This window comes from Marmota monax, unplaced genomic scaffold (genome assembly GCF_021218885.2).
Source record: "Marmota monax isolate L192 unplaced genomic scaffold, Marmota_monax_Labrador192_F-V1.1 WCK01_AAM20220418_F8-fsc00025, whole genome shotgun sequence".
Lineage (NCBI taxonomy): Eukaryota > Metazoa > Chordata > Mammalia > Rodentia > Sciuridae > Marmota > Marmota monax.
Genome location: NW_026691950.1, coordinates 13,623,593 through 13,641,281, shown reverse-complemented (window position 1 = coordinate 13,641,281; position 17,689 = coordinate 13,623,593). Strand labels below are relative to the sequence as shown.

The following is a 17,689-nucleotide window of genomic DNA, read 5'->3' as shown; positions in this document are numbered from 1 at the left end:
AGAGGCTTAATCATCTTCATCATAGTTGGTTTTTTGGCACAGATTCCAAAAATGTAAAAGGGAGAATTTATATATACCACAATCCACTTTCAAAAATAATTATTTTTTTTAATCAAGGAAAAGCACTATAGTTGAAAGTTGAATTTCACATCAAGTCTGTAGGTAAATATCATTATCGGTTTACAAAACATCTCTAGTGAAGAAAGCATATCTATATATAAAAGTGAAATGTCAAGAATTTTAAAAGCAAATCCCCTCAATATTCCTCACCTAGTATGACAGGCTCCTAGAGACAAGTATTTCCTAACTCTTTCTGAAAGTGGTTGATTCTATTTCTCTGAGGGTTTGAAGGTGCTCACTTTCCTCATTCTACTATCCTGTAATTCTATCCCACAATGTTAATGGATCCACTTAAAAGAAAGACATATGGATATTTACTTGAGAAGAAGACGCTTGTTAAAATGTTTTAATAGAAACTTAATAATACTGAAAAACCACAAGTGGGGTGAAAACATTCTAATGTTCACTTTACTTTTGTTGATTAAACATCCTAATTCTAGGGCTGGAGATGGAGCTAAGTGGAAAAGCATGTGGTTAGCATGTGCAAGGCCCTTTGTTCAAACCCCAGCACTGGAAAAATAAAAAATCCTAATTCACTCCAAATATGCTGTTTTTAAAATATGTTAATTGTACAACCAGAGATATGAAAAGTTGTGCTATATATGTGTAATAAGAATTGTAATGCATTCTGCTGTCATTTATTTTTTTAAAAATCAATAAAATATGTTGACTGGGTGTGGCGGTGAATGCCTGGAATCCCAGCAGCTAGAGGGGCTAAAGCAGGAGGATCATAAGTTCAAAGCCAGCCTCAGCAACTTAGTGAGGCCCTAAGTAACTTAATAAGATCCTGTCTCAAAATAAGAAACAAAAAGAACTGGGGCTGTGTCTCAGGGGCTATGCACCCCTGAGTTCAATTCCTGGTACCAAAAAATAAAATGAAATGTTTTTGTTTGGTTAGCTGTTTGCAGTATTAGATTCAATCCAGGAGTATTTTACCACTGAGCTATATCTCTGGCCCTTTTTATTTTTTTTATTTTGAGACAGGCTTTTTCTAGGTTTCCCAAGCTGATCTCAAACTTGAGATCCTCCCCAGTCATCTTCCCCAGTCCCCCCAGTGGGATTACAGTCGTGCACCACCATGCCCAGCTATAAATACGTTTAAAGTTCAAAATCTAAATAAGTAGATACTCATAATGAATTAACATTATCTTTGTGTATATGTCATGCATTGAGAAAATAGGAAATGTCTTATTTTTTAATCGAAAGTGGAAACCTTTGGTTTCAAGCCTGCCACTCAGCATTCCCCAATGACATGTAGGTGGTGAGTCACACAGTGGGCCTCGTCCTGCTTACTGCACATTTGCAGCCAGGTGTGCAATCAGGTCTTTGGCATCTTGCATAGTAGAAGGTATCTCTGAGCCATTCTTGGTCACTTGAGTTCCAAACAAGAACAATTTTCTGTCATTTCCCACCTCAGATAATGCTAATGCTTCGTGGATATCTGTAATGTGATAGGCTGCCTCGAGATCCTTCACCCAGAATGGAAAAATAAGAAGAAAAAGTTGGTTATTTTGCATTCCTTTGGGATATACAGACTTACTATTTGTCTTTATTGCTCTAATGACCATTTTAATACAGAGGATGTTGTGACCCCAATTGTGATGACACCAGTAGATGTTTGAATATAAATATTTTCACCAGAATTATGCCAGTATGGGGGTGGGTACTAGGGATTGAACCCAGAGGCTCTTTACCACTGAGTCACATCCCCAGCTCTTTTTATTTTATTTTTGAGACAGGATCTGATTCAGTTGCTTATGGCCTCACCAAGGTGCTGAGGCTACCCTCAAACTTGAGATCCTCCTGTCTCAGCCTCCTGAGTTGCTGGGATTTCAGGTGTGCACCATTGCACCCAGCTAATGCCAGCATTTATGTGTTATCAAACAAATGTTTTCTGGAATGAAGCTAAGCCAATCTAATACCTTAATTTTCTAAACAGAGTCATCACTGTTTTTAATTCAAGATTATTTTCAACAGAATCAATTAATACAAATTTACATTTATCAAAAGGAATTTGATTCATTAGTTACTTTTGGTTCATATCATATATTTCTAATTTTAGCACTTGCCATTGTGAGCTTTCTTTTCTGATCATTATTTCTACTGAACAAGAACTTTGGATCAAACTTTGGGAGGTAGAGGGAGACAGACAAGAGACCAGGGAGGGAGCAGATCGAGAACAAAAATGGTAGGGAGGGAGGCAAAGAGGAGGAGAGAGGCAAAGAGATGCAGCAGGGACAGAATCCCCTAGAGAGAGCCACCTGGGCTTATGCTGCATGCCACAGTCAGACTCCTAGAGGTCAAAATGGAAAGATCCAAATATACTCCTCGGCCTCTCATGCATCCAGAAGTATTTAGACAAAAGGTCTCTGATATTTCTTTCTTTCTTTTATTTTTTTTAAAGAGAGAGAGAGAATTTTAATATTTATTTTTTATTTTTCGGCAGACACAACATCTTTGTTTGTATGTGGTGCTGAGGATCGAACCTGGGCCGAATGCATCCTAGGCAAGCGCGCTACCGCTTGAGCCACATCCCCAGCCCCTCTGATATTTCTTTTAAAAATATTAAATCCCTATTGTTTTTGAGTCCTTTGTTGGCATTTTCACATCTAAAACTGCATTTATAATTGGCTTTTTATTAATTTGCAGCATTTCTCTAAGCTTTAGAGTATCATTTTATCTATCTATCTATCATCTATCTATTTATTGAGATGGGGTCTCACTATGTTGCCCAAACTGGCCTCAAACTCCTGGGCTCAAGTGATCCTCCTACCTCAGCTTCCTGAGGAGCTGGGACAAACTGGGGTGCCACTGCACCTGACCAGCAGAACAGTTTTCAAGTTCTAAAAATAATCCAATACTGAGTCATATTTTTCCTATACCAATGTAGACCTACCAAATTCCACCACGGGGAGGCTTCATGATGTGCTGTAATTAGTAACTGGGAGGTGGTTACCTTTCTGAGTACTGGTAGTCACATACATTCACTGACTGTTCTCAATCTGAATAATTTACTTGGTCTTAGAGCTTATAATAATTTGTGTAATGGTATTAATAAATCCAGTAACATGGATAATGTCCCATATTAAATAAGTTCACTGACTGAATTGGAGCAGAAAAAATAGGAAGAGAAGGGTGGTAGGTGGGAAGAGGGGCTCCCTCTAATGATATAACACATAAGGTATAAATACAGGGTTTATTCCATGCTTATATAATTGGGCCTTAATAGAGTTAATAATGCAAAGAGTAAAGATAAAAAAGATGACTTCTTTGAAAACCCTTACATAAAAACTTGAACTTGGGGCTGGGATTGTGGCTCAGCGGTAGAGCGCTCGCCTAGCACATGGGAGGCCCTGGGTTTGATCCTCAGCACACATGAAAATAGGTAGATAAAATGGAGGTATTGTGTCCAACTACAATAAAAAATAAATATTAAAAAAACCTTGAACTTAGCTAAAATAATAGACTAAATATTTTGGCCAAAGAATATAAACAAAGATAAATTGAGCTCTTGTTATGGTATGAATATGAAGTGTCCCTCAAAAAGCTCATTCATTAGGCAGTGCAGGAATGTTCAGAGATGAAATAATGAGCTTATGAGAGCTGTAATCTCATTAATGGGTCGATCCATTTGATTTATTAATAATTTAAATGGAATACTGACTGGTAACTGCAGGCTGATGGTGTGTGGCTATGGAAATAAGTCACATGGTGGTGATGGGTGGCCTTGGAGTGTATCTTGTCGTCCCTGGCGCTCTCTTGCTCTTGGTTGTCATGAACTGAGCAGCTTCCTCTGCCACACCCTTCTACCATGATATTTTACCTCCTCTTGGGCCCAGAGCAATGGAGTCAGATTGATCATGAACTGAACCTCTGAAACTTAAAGCCCCAAATAAACTTTTTCTCCTCTAATTGTTCTTGTCAGGTGTTTTGGTCACAGTGATGAAAGGCTAACTCACACAAACTAGAATATACAGATCTTTTCTCTTTAAGGCTCAATAATATTATAAATTTGACAATGAATGGCCTTGTTGATTTAATTTGATGAAGAGACAAATCACAAAAGAAAGTATTGATAAATTAAAAATAGAAATCTTCAATATGAAAATGTAAACTATAAGTAAAATAAAATGACATGGCACCAGAATGCTGAAGAAGAAGATAGTAGTAAAGCATGTGACTAACAAAGAATGCTTTTAAAGATTCCTATAATTCAAACAAGAAAAGATAGAGGGGCTAGAGGTATAACAGAGTGGTAGGAAACATGCATAATATATGTGAAACACTGGGTTCTACCCCCAGCAACACACACACACACACACACACACACACACACTATAAATACTCTAGTAAGAGTTTGGAAAAAGATACTAATAAATTCACTAATATGGAGATCAATAAACACCTGGAAAATATTTAAGCTCACTAGCAATTAGAGAAATATAAATTAGAATAATAAAAAACAATTCTGCCCCATCGTATTGGCAAAAATACCAAGTACTGACAAAGATACAGAGTTCCAAAAACTATCACCTTCTGCCAATGGGAGAATGAACTGGTATAACATCTTTGGAAAGCAACTTGATAAGATCTAGTCCAATTTACCATTTATAAATACAAAAACCCAGTAATTGTTCTTTTAGGCATATGCACCAGGAAAATGTTCACAGAGATCTCCAAGGAGACACATATATTTGAAGACTCATTTGCAACATTGTTTATAACAATGAAAAATTGAAAATAATTCAAATACACAACAAGAAAATGGCAAGACTGTGGTATATTCATTCGTGCAATGGAATAGCGTACAGCTCACATTTATCATGACTTTTTAAATCTTTGCTATTATTTATTTATTTATTGTTTATTGATGTTGGAACTGGCAATAGAACCTAGGGCCTCATGCATGCTAAGCACATCTTCTACCATTGAGCTATACCCCCATCCCCAAATCTTTGTAGTTTATGGTATTTAAGATGCTCCTCTTAAAAATAAAAACAAAATAGCACGAGTGTTTCTTTCAAAATGTTAACCGAATGTCAAAATCTGCTGAACTAGTTTCCACAAAGGACTTCAACTAGGCTCCTACTTTGGATCATCATTTGGGATTAGTTAGTTTACTTCCACAAATATTCACTCATAGAAGTCATAAAAGAAAAAGTAGGAATTGAGCTGTTTTATAATCGGCAAACCTAGCCATTGAGAAAGGGACTTAAGTAATACTAAAAAAAGAGTGAATTTCCATAACATTGTATTACTTAAGCCCCTTTCTCAATGGCTAGGTTTGCCGATTATAAAACAGCTCAATTCCTACTTTTTCTTTTATGACTTCTATGAGTGAATATTTGTGGAAGTAAACTAATACTAAAAAAAAAAAAAGTGAATTTCCATAACATTGTATTATTTTTAGTGATGAACACAACACCTTTATTTTTTTATGTGGTGCTAAGGATCGAACCCTGTGCCTCACACGTGTGCCACCAATGAGCCACAACCCCAGCCCTTGGAAATTGATTTTTAAATTTTTTTTAATTGTGAAAAGTGCACATAACAAAAGTTACCATCTTAACCATTTTTCAGTGTACAGTGCCATTAAATACATTCACATTGTTGTGCGACTATCACCCAAACTCTCTTAATCTTGCTAAACTGAAACTCTGTACCTATCAATTAATTCCCCCATTCCTCCAGGCAATCACCATTCTACTTTGTATCTTAGTGGATTTGACTTTTCTGGGAGCCTCAATAAGCAGAATTTTTCAATATTTGTCCTTTCTTGGCTGGGTTATTTCGTGTAACATGATGTCTTAAAGGTTCATCTGTGTTGTATATGTCAGAATTTCCTTCCCTTTTAAGGCCAAGTAATATTCCATTGTATGTAAGTACCATGTTTTGTTTATCTGTTCATCATTGGATGGACTCTTGGGTTGCTTCCACCTTTTGGCTACTGTAAATAGTGCTATATAAATACCTGTTTGAGACGTGCTTTCAGGGTTTTTTTGTGTGTGTGTGGGGGTGGGGCGGGGTGGAGATATATGCCCAGAAGTGGAATTGCTGCATCATATGGGAACCCTATTTTTTTTAATTTTTTGAGGAGCCACAATATTATTTCCCATAGCAAGTATACAATTTTACATTCCAACAGTGCACAGGGGTTCCAATTTCCCCATGGATGTTTAATATTTTTAACATGTGTATGAAATAAATTCAGGTCAATCTAGTTGGTCTAAAACAAAACTATTTCTTTATACATGGAAACCTCTCAAATATTTTGTTGGATTCAACCATTAATATATGTTTATTGAAATAAGTTCAACAGACCTTTGCTGAATTCCTACTACGCACAAAGCAGTCTACTTAGGAACTTCAAAGGACACCAAAATTCATAACAGTCGTATTACGCTCAAGGAGTTTATAACCCAGGGAATCTAATAAGTCAAATTGAATATGCAGCATATTATTGAGTATCTAGCTATTAAAAAAATAGAAATTTCTTGTATTAGTAAGCAAAGTATTGAGTGTGATTTATATTTGCACAGATTTTTACCTGTTTGTGTGCAAACACAACCAGAGGAAGGATTGGATTTGCTTCTGTTAGTTGGTGAAGGAATTTTTTGGCTTCAGGTAATCGATTGTGATCTGCTGAATCCACCACAAAGATCAGCAACAATCCCTTGGACAGGTACATTTCCCAGTAAGAACGAAAAGGCTCGCTGCCGCCAACTACAGAGAACAGTAGAGGAAGAAGACACCAACAAATCACAGGAGCATTCACCCAGGACAGTCTGGGCACACTGGACAGGTGCTCCAACAAAATTCCACTGTGTTAGAAGATACCTAATTCTGAGAGCAATCAGAGGGACACTGCTGGGAAATAGCCATTGGGAATGAGTACCCTTCACAAGTGGATCATTCATTTTGGAATCAGAAAGGATCTTTGTTCAGATATTAAATGTTACAGTGGGTGTCTTCTGATCCTGACATACACAACAGACTCACAGCCACTGCAAGTTCATCAATGGGAGTGGGCTACTGAAATAGTTAAAGGTGGTAGGTTAAAGCACAAGTTATGCTGGGCACAGTGGTGTATGCCTATAATCCCAGTGGCTTGGGAGGCTGAGGCAGGAGGATTGTGAGTTCAAAGCCAGCCTCAGCAACTTCACAAGTCTGAGTAACTCAGACTTGACTCTGTCTCTAAAAAATACAAAAAAAGAGCTGGGAATGTGGCTCTGTGGTTAAGTGCCCCTGGTTCAACTCCCAGTATGGGGGAAAAACAAACAAACAAAAAACACATATCACTCTGATTTTTAAATGGACTAAACTTCTTGGCTACCCTCATTTGCATAATTCTTTTCCTTTGTCAGAATCCCAGAATTCATTTCTATTTTTAATATTGCATTAAGAGGAAATATGATCTTAAGGTATTCAGGAATATTTGCCTTAGAATAAAAATGCCTTTAGATTACAGAAATTCATTCTACTGATTCTTCCCATAGGAAACTTTTTGGTAATGATAATATACAAAATGAATTTAGCTTTTATTTTTCTCCTAGTATGGGGTTTGGCAGACCATGGTCCCATATTCAAATCTAGCCAGCCACCTATTTTTGTATAGCTCACAAGCTAAAAAGGCTTTTTTACACATTTAAATGTTTTTTAAAAAAGAATACCATATTAAGACTGTGAATATTCTATCAATTTTAGATTCTAGTGTCCACAAATAGTTTTATTGGAACACAATATGTTTTGGTTTATATATTGTCTGTGGCTACTCTTATACCACAAGGGCAGTTTAGTGGTTACAACAGAGACCATGCAGTCCACAGAGCTCAAATTATTTACTACATAGCCATTGATAGAAAGAGCTTTCAGATCTCTGTAACAGCAACTTAACAAAAGCCATTTTAAACACTAATAAGAAAAGATTTACCTTTCCTTGTTTTCTTTTGCATCTCTCTAGGCTAGTCATTCTTCTAAGTATTTTGTGTTTTTCATTTGTTAAACTATTTTGAAAACTTCTAAGTAATTCAGATGGTTTTAACACAATTTAAACATCCATGGACATTGGGTTATTCCTCATTTATTGTTACCATAAACAATGCTGCTGTAAAGACTTTTGTATTTGTTTCCTGGTGTGGATATATGTGAAAGGAAGGCCAACTATGCTAAATTGTTTTCTAAAGTGGCAGGTTCCAATTTATGTTCCACCAATGGCCAATAAATTTCCTTTGGATTCACATTCTCTTCAAAACTTGGTATTATCTGATTGATTTGTGTGTGTGTGTGTGTGCTCTCGCACCTAATTTGAATTCTCTTGCTTAATGATCATTAAACATTTTTTCATGTTTACTTCTAATTTGTTTCATGTGAAATGTTTTTTATGATGTCTAAATTTTTTCATAAGAGTTCTTAACATATTCTGATTACTGTCTGTTTATTGGTTATAGGTGTTGCATGTATCTTCTCCCATTTTGTGGCATCTTTTTTATGAGCAGAAGTTCCCAATTTTAATGTAATTGATTTACCCATCTGTCTTTATCTATTTTTATATCCTGTTTTGTATTCTGCATTTGTCTTTTTCTACCCTGGAGACATAAGATATTCTCTATTTTCTTCACAAAGCTTTTTACATTAGACTTTTATCCATCTGAATTTGATGTATACATATGTATATAAAGAGGCTGGTAAACAATTTCACTTTTTTCTCATGTGCCATCACCATTTGTTAAACAGCCTCTCTTTTCCCCAGAAGATCTCTACTCTGTACATTTGGTCACTTTGCTCATTCCTGTGCCAACACCACACAATGTTAATTTTAAAGCTTTATAGTAAGATTTGATATTTGACAGAACAAGGCTGTCTTTCTTACTCATTTCTTCAAGAGTGTCCAGCTTTTTTTATACCTTTATTCTTCCATGTAAGTTTTAGTCTCAGCTTCTCAAACTCTTAAAAAAAGTTTTATCGGGATTTTGATTGGAATTGAATTATATCTAAACATAAATTTGGAGGAGAATTAACATCTTTTTAAGTTTTTTTTCAAAAAATTTTTTTATTTGTAGATAGACACACATATGTTTGTTTATTAGTTTATTTTTATGTGGTGCTAAGGATTGAACCAAGTGCCTCACACATGCCAGGCAAGCACTCTACCACTGAGTTACAGCCCCAGCCCATGAATTCATGGAAACTATGTCACCATTTATTTAGATCTTCTTTCAGTGTTTTTCAATGACATCTGCAAATGTCTATTATGTGTGTGTGTGTGTGTGTGTGTTTAAGTTTAGGACTAGCTAAATTATGTACATTGCTATCAAAAATGATATCTTCTTAAAAATCATATATGCTAAGTTGTGCATAGTAGTGCATGCCTATAATCCCAGCAACTCGGAGAATCCTCCCAGCAGGAGGACAGCAAGTTTGAAGCCAGTCTCAGCAACTTAGTAAGGCCCTAAGCAACTAAGAAAGACCCTATCTCAAAACAAAAATTAATTAATTAATTTAAAAGGCTGGGGGTGGGGGGGTGGGGTTGTAGCTCAGTGGTAGACCTACCACGTGTGAGGCACCAGGTTCCATCCTCAGCACCACATAAAAAATAAATAGAAGTATTGTGTCTATCTACAACCAAAAAAAAATTTTTTTAATAAAATAAATAAAAGGTTGGGTGTGTAGCTTTGTGAAAAAGTGCCCATAGGTTCAACCGGAGAAGAGGAAAAAAAAAATCATTTTCTGCATGTTGATGGATAACAGAAGTGTAATTGACTTTTTAAAGTAATTTGACGGGTTTTCTAAGTTTCCTTTAAAGAAAATTACAACATTCATAAACAAGAACTGTTTTGTTTCTTCCTTTCTAATCCTAATACATTTTTTTTGTGTTGAACTGACTTAGACCTTCTGGGTAATGCTGAATTAAAATACTCTTGTTGGTCCTGGCTTTCAAGGGGCCATACTTCTAATACTTTATGTTGAGGAATCCTGTGTTCTGAAGTGTTGGTGGGTTAAGGAATTGCCATTTATTTTTAGTTTATTAAGAATTTTAAAATCATAAACAGAATTGAATTTTGCAATTTTTTTCTGCTTTTATTGAGGTTATCATATATATTTCGCTAGTTAACAATGTAGTAAATGACATTTATAGGTTTTTGATGGGGGGGATGGGTACCACAGATTGAACTCAAGGGCACTCAACCACTGAGCCACATCCCCAGCCCTCTATTTTGTATTTTATTTAAAGACAGATGCTCACTGAGTTGCTTAGATTTTTCAAACGTTAAACTAACCTTTTGTTTCTGGAGAAGCCAAGCTTGGTCATGATATGTTTTCTCTTTCATATACTAACTGGATTTTGGTTTACTACAATTTTGTTTGGATTTCTGCTTCTATGCTCATGAATTTCCTTTTTTTAATACTTCTTAGCCTGGCTTTGGTTATAGTAATCTCACTGTGAGGAAATACTACTTTTGCTTCCTGTTGGGTAGGAGAATTTATGGAAGATTAAGATTGACAGAGTTTACCTATAAAATCAACTTATCTAGTGTTTTCATTATAGAGTGATTTTTTTTTTTTTTTTTTTTTTTTTTTTGTGGTATTGGGGATTGAACCAAGGGCCTTGTGTTTGTGAGGAAAGCTGAGCTACCAACTGAGCTATGTCCCCAGCCCTAGAGTGATTTTTAGCTAGTGATTTCATTTTAAATTTTTAAAATTATTCAATGTCTTATTTTTATTTATTTTCCACATTTTTATTGGTGAACTATAGTTGTACACAATGGTATGATTTATTTTTACATATTTGTACATGCACACAATATAACAATATAATTTGGCCAAGAGTTGTTATTTCTTCTTGAATCTGCTTTTGTAATATATATGTCTATTGGCACAGATGTAAATATACTCTTGACATATTTTTTTCATTTGAGACATTAGTTGTGCTTTCTGGATTTTCCTGATAAATTTCATCAGAAGATTGTCTATTTTGTTTATCTTTCAAGGAACTAACTTTTGACTTTTCTGATCTTTGCTACTGTATCTTTGTAATTAATTTCATTGGTTTCTTTATAATCTCTTTCCTTCTACCCTCTTTGATTTTAGCCTGTTGTTCTTTCCTAATCTACATCATATATTTAACCCATAAGTTTTCAGCTGTTTTTTTCCCTAGCTATAAACATTTAAGATTGTAAATTTCTTTAAATGCATTATTATTTTTTTGTCATGCCAATTTTGACCAATACATTTTGTCATTGTTATTTTTACCAGTCATTTGTTCTGAGTATTTTTAAATTCCCATAATGATTTTATCTTTGAACTATGAGTTATTTAAAAGTGGACCTACCTATCATTGGAAGGGTTTTTGTTTTTTGGTACTGAGGACTGACCCCAGGGGTGCTTAGCCACTGGGCTTACATCCTCACCCTCCCTCCTCCTTTTTTTTTTTTTTTTTTTCCTTATTTTGAAACAGGGTCTCACTAACTTGTTCAGGGCCTCATTAAGTTGCTTCGGCTGACCTCAAATTTGTGATCTTTCTGCCTCAGCCTCCCCAGCCACTGGGATTACAGATGTACACCATTGCACCCAGCTAATTCATTGAAGGGTTTTAAGTTAGCAATGGATTTGCTTAAATACATGGTTAAAATATTTCTCTTCACAAATGGACAAAAGCAAAAATAAAATGATGACTGCAGGAAACTGAGGAACAGGTGAGGGAGGTTTTGGCTCATTTGCAGGCAGTAGAAAAGGATGACACTGACAAATTCTAGTTATGCTTTGGAGATAGAAGGAGTCAATATGTTTCTCTTGTGGACCGAAGGCAGGGGTAGAGAAGGAGGAATCAAGGGTGACTCCCAGATTCTGCCTTGAGCAACTTGATGGGTAAGGAATCACTTAATGGCCAGTGGATTACAGGTAATGAAACAGACAGGAGGGGATAAGTCAGACATTTTTGTTTAATCACATGGTTTGAGAGGCCCATGAGACAATCAAGTAGAGATGTCAGGAGACGTTTGGATATGTTTGGGCTAGATAGGTCAATTGTGGGGGGGCTCATTATCATATAGATAGTATTAAGTGCCATGAAGATGAATCAAGTCATCCAAAGAGAGAGTGTAAGAGAAGAACCCAGGAGGCTAAGATAGGAGGATCACAAGTTCAAGGCCAACCTGGGCAATTAATGAGGGCCTCATCTACTTAGGGAGATCCTGTCTCAAAAAATAAAAAGGTCACGGGTCTGGGGATGTGGTTCAAGTGGTAAGTGTGCTCTCCTGGCATGCGCAGGGTGATGGGTTCGATCCTCAGCACCACATAAAAATAAAAAAAATAAAGATGTTGTGTCCACCAAAAACTAAAAAATAATTATTAAAAAAAAATCTCTCTCTCTCTCTCTAAAAAAAAAGGTCAGGAATATAGCTCAGTGGTAAAGAACTGAGAGAGAGAGAAGACAAGGGAAGATCTGACCCAACTTTGGGGCACAGCAACATCTAGCAAGGTGGTGACTTCAGCGTTGCTGCACAGTAGGGACTTTGGAACTGCCATCTAGTTGGAAGAAGAAGTTTGGGGCTTCTATATAATTTTATTTGCAGAGAAGGAAGCACACTGTACTTACTTAGGCTGCATGTTTATTTGCTATAGTGTGGAAAGAGGGAGGCCCGTTATAGATTATAGGAGGGCATGCTAAAGCCTTCCTTTAACCTCCCCTGTCTCCATCACTGCAAAAAAGGAGACAATTAAAAAAGCAGAAAGTGATTCCTAACTCCCTCCCTAGAGCACCTTAGTATTAAACCACACATGCATCCTAAAGTTTATGTAAATCTGATCCAGCATCATAAGAATCCAGTTGATAACACCACATCTAGCTAAACATAAAAGAAGGCTACTAGATAACTAGTGAGGAAATAGAGCTTACTCTCCAGGAACTCCATTTGGTTGTCTTCAATGTCGATGCAAACGGGATTGAAACCTTGGGTGGGTGCCTTGCTATGCTGGACTTTGTTTAAAGCTAGAGAGTCGAGGATGCTGGTTTTCCCTGCTCCATCCAGGCCTAGAACTAGGATCTGCTTATTTTTGTCCTGTGAAACAAAAGATAAATCAATAAACCTATGCCATCAGGTCCTTGTTTTCCTGGCTCCTAATAGTGTGTCTTCCTGTGCTAGGACTTAATAATAATCATGGAATTGCCAAACAGAGAGGAACTTAACATTTTATAGGCCAAGACCAAACCACCAATCACCTAATGTTTTCACATAACCATTACTACTATGTGACTATTAATCTCACATACCCTCTCCATCCCCCAACTCTTGGTCAGTCTATCACATACACCAACACACATACACCAGTATTTATGGAAGGTTCTAGAGGTCTCAGAGTCAATTTCGAGACTTCTTGTTCATGTCCTTTGGAGATTGTACCAGAATTTGGTTTGGTTTTTGGGGTCTTGGGACCTCCATGGTGCACACATCCACTATACCACTCAGCATGCAAGCATTTAAGGTCTCATGTTATTATTAATCTATCTTTTCTTCACAAGTAGATAACTTGATTATAAAATGTTAGTGCAAGTTTCCCCTCTTATATTTTTAATGCATATTTTTAAGTATCATGATTTAATGATATTAAAACCTGGTGAACTGGAAGTAAACTTTAAAAAAAGCATCCTACCAATATGTCAGCCTCAATTTTTATTGCCATGGACCGAGGGACCACAAGGGCAGTCTCATGAGAAGACAGAAATACAGTTAAAAGTGCCTAGAGATGTGGTCTCTACAGTGCAAACATTAAAGATTAAGAAGTGAGCCAGACTGCTCAGAGGAGTTCCATTCTATTTCCCAAACAGCTTAATAAAGATGTTTCCATGGGTCTAGAGCCACTTTTTGGTTCTAAACAGTTTTAATTATTAAAGGAAATTTGATATCTGATAAAACACAGGCTATGTAGATCTAAAATACTAGCAATTATCTTTAATGGCACTGGTTTAGAAATAACAATAATCTTATACACCCTGCTTGTTCTGCTTGAACACCAAATGTTGACATTAGACTTAGATTGCATTTCTGGAGGGAAAAAAAGTGATCTTAAACAGTGTTAGAATGTCTATAACCACTTCTTTAAAAAAAAAAAATCTATGTGAAAGTAAGACATTTTAAGTTCTGCCCTAATAGGTATTTGGGTAAACAACACATTTTTTTTTTAAGTTGGACACAATATCTTTATTTATTTTTATGTGATACTGAAGATCGAACCCAGGGCTTCTCACGTGCTAGGTGAGTGCTTTACTGCTGAGCCCCAGCCCCAGCCCAACAACACAATTTTTGAAGGCCATACATTTTAGAGTGAATTCTTTTTTTTTTAATTTTTTAAAATATTTTTAGTTGTAGAAGGACACAACACCTTTATTTATTTAATTAATTTTATATGGTGCTGAGGGTCAAACCCAGTGCCTCACACATTTTAGGCAAGTGCTCTACCACTGAGCCACAACCCCAACCCCTAGAGTGAATTCTTGATGGCTCTGAAAGTGAATGATATTTTTATGGATCTCTCCTATCTCCATCCCTATGTCCTTCCCCATTCTCTCCATCTGCATCTACACATTAAAATGCCATTCTTAGGGCTGGGGTTGTGGCTCAGTGGAAGAGCGCTTGCCTAGCATGTGTGAGGCACTGGGTTCGTCTCAGCATCACATATAAATAAATAAAGGCCCATAATAACGAATGAAACTATTTTAAAAATGCCATTCTTAGAAAGTGCTAGGGTAAGGAAGAAGGACTTGATACACAAAGGAGACTTTGTTGAATGCTTTAAAATTACATGGTTTAAAGCAGTAGCAGCACCAAAAAATGGCTGCAGGCATGGATTGTGTTCTCTCACCATTTGGAAGGGGCCCCCACTCAGGTTACCCCAACATACTTCATTACATACTCATTCCATGGTACATCCCTTCCTCATTTTAATATGCTAAAAATATGATGTTTTTAAAATCTATGGTATGTCCTATTTTGGTTGGTAGCATTTTTTTTTTCTTTCTTAGTGATTCCTAAAATAATGATGTACTAGGTCCTTGAAACATTGTGAGTTAAAAACAGTTCCCTACTCCTTTTCCAACCACATTGCCACACCTAAACCCATTCTACCTAGAAATTCTGCATTAATGATTTACATTTTGTTTATATTTTCGGTCTAAAATACAAACATTGGGCTGGGGATGTAGCTGAGTGATAGAGCATATTCCTGAGATTTTGGGTTCAATCCTCAGCACCAATTAATTAATTAATTAATTAAAATAAAATGTATTATCCTCGTGTCATCCCCTCCTAGGGAAACCTAAGATAGTTGTAAATCAAGAGTTCAGATGCAAAATGTGATGCTGAACACGATCATTCTGTGTCAAAAGTAATTTCTTTAGGACTGGGGATATAGCTGAGTTGGTAGAGTGCTTGCTTCATTTGCATAAGGCCCCGAGTTCAATCCCCAGCACCACAAAAGAAAAAAAAATGTTATTCCTTTAGCCATACATAGATCTACGTAGCCTTGTTTTACCAGACATCAAATATCCTGTAATAATTAAATTAAAACTGTTTAGAACCAAAAAGTGGCTCTAGACCCATGGAGCCAACCAGAAACACAGAGCCCATCTAGCTGACCCTCACAATGCCTGGGTTCTCACACCTCTCCGTTAAAAATTTGCGACGCCCCACTCCCCGCCCTTCTGGGTGCTGATGGTTTGAAAACCATGCAAGCAGTAACCACAGCGCCTTACAGAAAAGAGCCAGAGAGCCCCCAAACACATCCTGCATAAATTCAGGAACACTGCCGCTTCTGACAAGCGGAGAGAGCCTGCGTGCACGGAGCGTCCGGGACTGGTCTCTGTTGGCAGATGGTCTGGGAGCTCAGCGCTGAATGCCCGGCAGAGGCAAAAGGCGTCACTTTTGAAGACCAGTCAAGATCTCTGGTCCCTCAACATTAGAATCTGTTAGGACACAGGGTACAGGGGTGAAGCAGGGGAGAAGGGGAGGACAATGGGATGTTCGTAGCTCGATACAATCCCTCCGATCCTTAGGTGGAAAACCCTCTGTTGAGGCCCAGATCCCCCTGCGCAGGTCTTGGGGTCTGACGTAACAGAGCCGGGCCTTGGAGGCAAGGGTCCCAGGTACCTGGTTTTCTACTGATGACTCCAGAGGCGTCTCTGTCTTGGTGCTGTCGCTCTTCTCTACCTCTGGTTTTTCTTTAAATTGCTCATTCTTGGCTGCTGTCTCCTTCCCTTGCTCTTTCTCCTTTTCCTGCTCATTATCTTTTCTTATCCACTTCTCTTCCTTCCCTTTCTCTTTCCCCTTCGACACTTCTTTCTTTCTCTCTTCTTTTCCTTTCACCTTAATTTTCTCCTTCGCCACTTCCTTAGCCTTCCCTTTCTTCACATTCTCCATTTCCACCGCTCCTGTTTGCTTTCTTTCCTCTGCGCGCCCGCGCGCAGGAGTTGCAGCCTCGGGTCCGGGCAGGTGTGGCCTCCTCGCTGGGCGCAGGGCGGAGACGTAGGTCCACAGGGCGTAGGCCACACCCGTGGTCACCACGGCCGCAGCTATTCCCAGTGCGTACAGCCTGAGGTCTGGCATTTCGCACTAGCTCGCCTGTCCAGGGCGACTGGCAGTTGATTCGCCGAACCCGGGGGGTGAGGAGGAGGGACCCCAAATGGAGTTGAAATGGGCGGGGGTTCTAGCGGGTGGATCGAGCCCAGCCCAGAAGAACCCAGAGGTCCCAACCAAGAGTTGGGAGAGCGACGGGCTTATCACCGCTGCCGGAAAAAACGTTACCTAGGCGTCACCAGCTCCGGAGGGAAACGCCTTCCACCTGAGCAGGGTCCAGAGCGACCTTAGCCTCCGACCTCTCCAGCTTCAAACCCCAGCCTGCTCTGCCAAGCTGGCGTCCTCAACCCTACAGCGCCGGCGTCCTCCCTCGGCTCACAACCGAAGCCAAGCTAAATTGTGTATCTCCCCTCCACAGTGCGAGTAAACGCCACTTAGCCACGTCTAAAGGCTGCAACCTAGGGTTATTGGTTAAGGACAGAGTAATATGTCTTAAATTCTAGTTTCAGGGCTGGGGATATAGCTCAGTTGGTAGTGTGCTTGCCTCCCTATGCACAAGGCCCTGGGTTCAAACCCAGCACCACACACACACACACACACACACAAAAAAAAAAAAAAAAAAACCAACAACCACACACATTTGTTTATTTATATGTAAAATTTTCGGAGATTAAGTACCCCACCAGGATCCTGGCTGCTAACAAAGTCCAGGTTAGCAAAACCTGAACTAGGCAAAATAGTATAATTTACCCCAGGATAGAGTATGTAGTAAATTTGGCATCCAATGGAACTTTCAGAGGTGATGTGGGGGCTGCAGGGCAATTGCCTGTTATGTAGGAGGCCTTGGATTCCACCCCCTAGCACTGTCAATTAATTAAAAGTATAGTTTATACATGCAATAAACTGATTTTTCTTCATTTCAGATAGGCTTGTAAGGAACAATGAATAGCAGGTTTCACAAGCCTTGAGTGATGCAGTGGTTTTTGTTGTTGTTAATATTT

General features: G+C 38.0%; 1 protein-coding gene across 1 annotated transcript; it reads right to left on the bottom strand.

Annotated features, from left to right (window-relative positions):
• Nucleotides 1-506: 506 nt before the first annotated feature.
• Nucleotides 507-17,039, bottom strand: Arl9 (ADP ribosylation factor like GTPase 9). The gene is made up of 4 exons (XM_046467180.2): nt 16,263-17,039; nt 13,016-13,178; nt 6,668-6,843; nt 507-1,589 (listed from the first exon to the last, which is right to left on the bottom strand). Exons 1-4 carry the CDS (start codon nt 16,716-16,718, stop codon nt 1,410-1,412), a joined length of 975 nt encoding a protein of 324 aa, XP_046323136.1. The 5' UTR covers nt 16,719-17,039; the 3' UTR covers nt 507-1,409.
• Between the last annotated feature and the right edge of the window lie 650 nt (nt 17,040-17,689).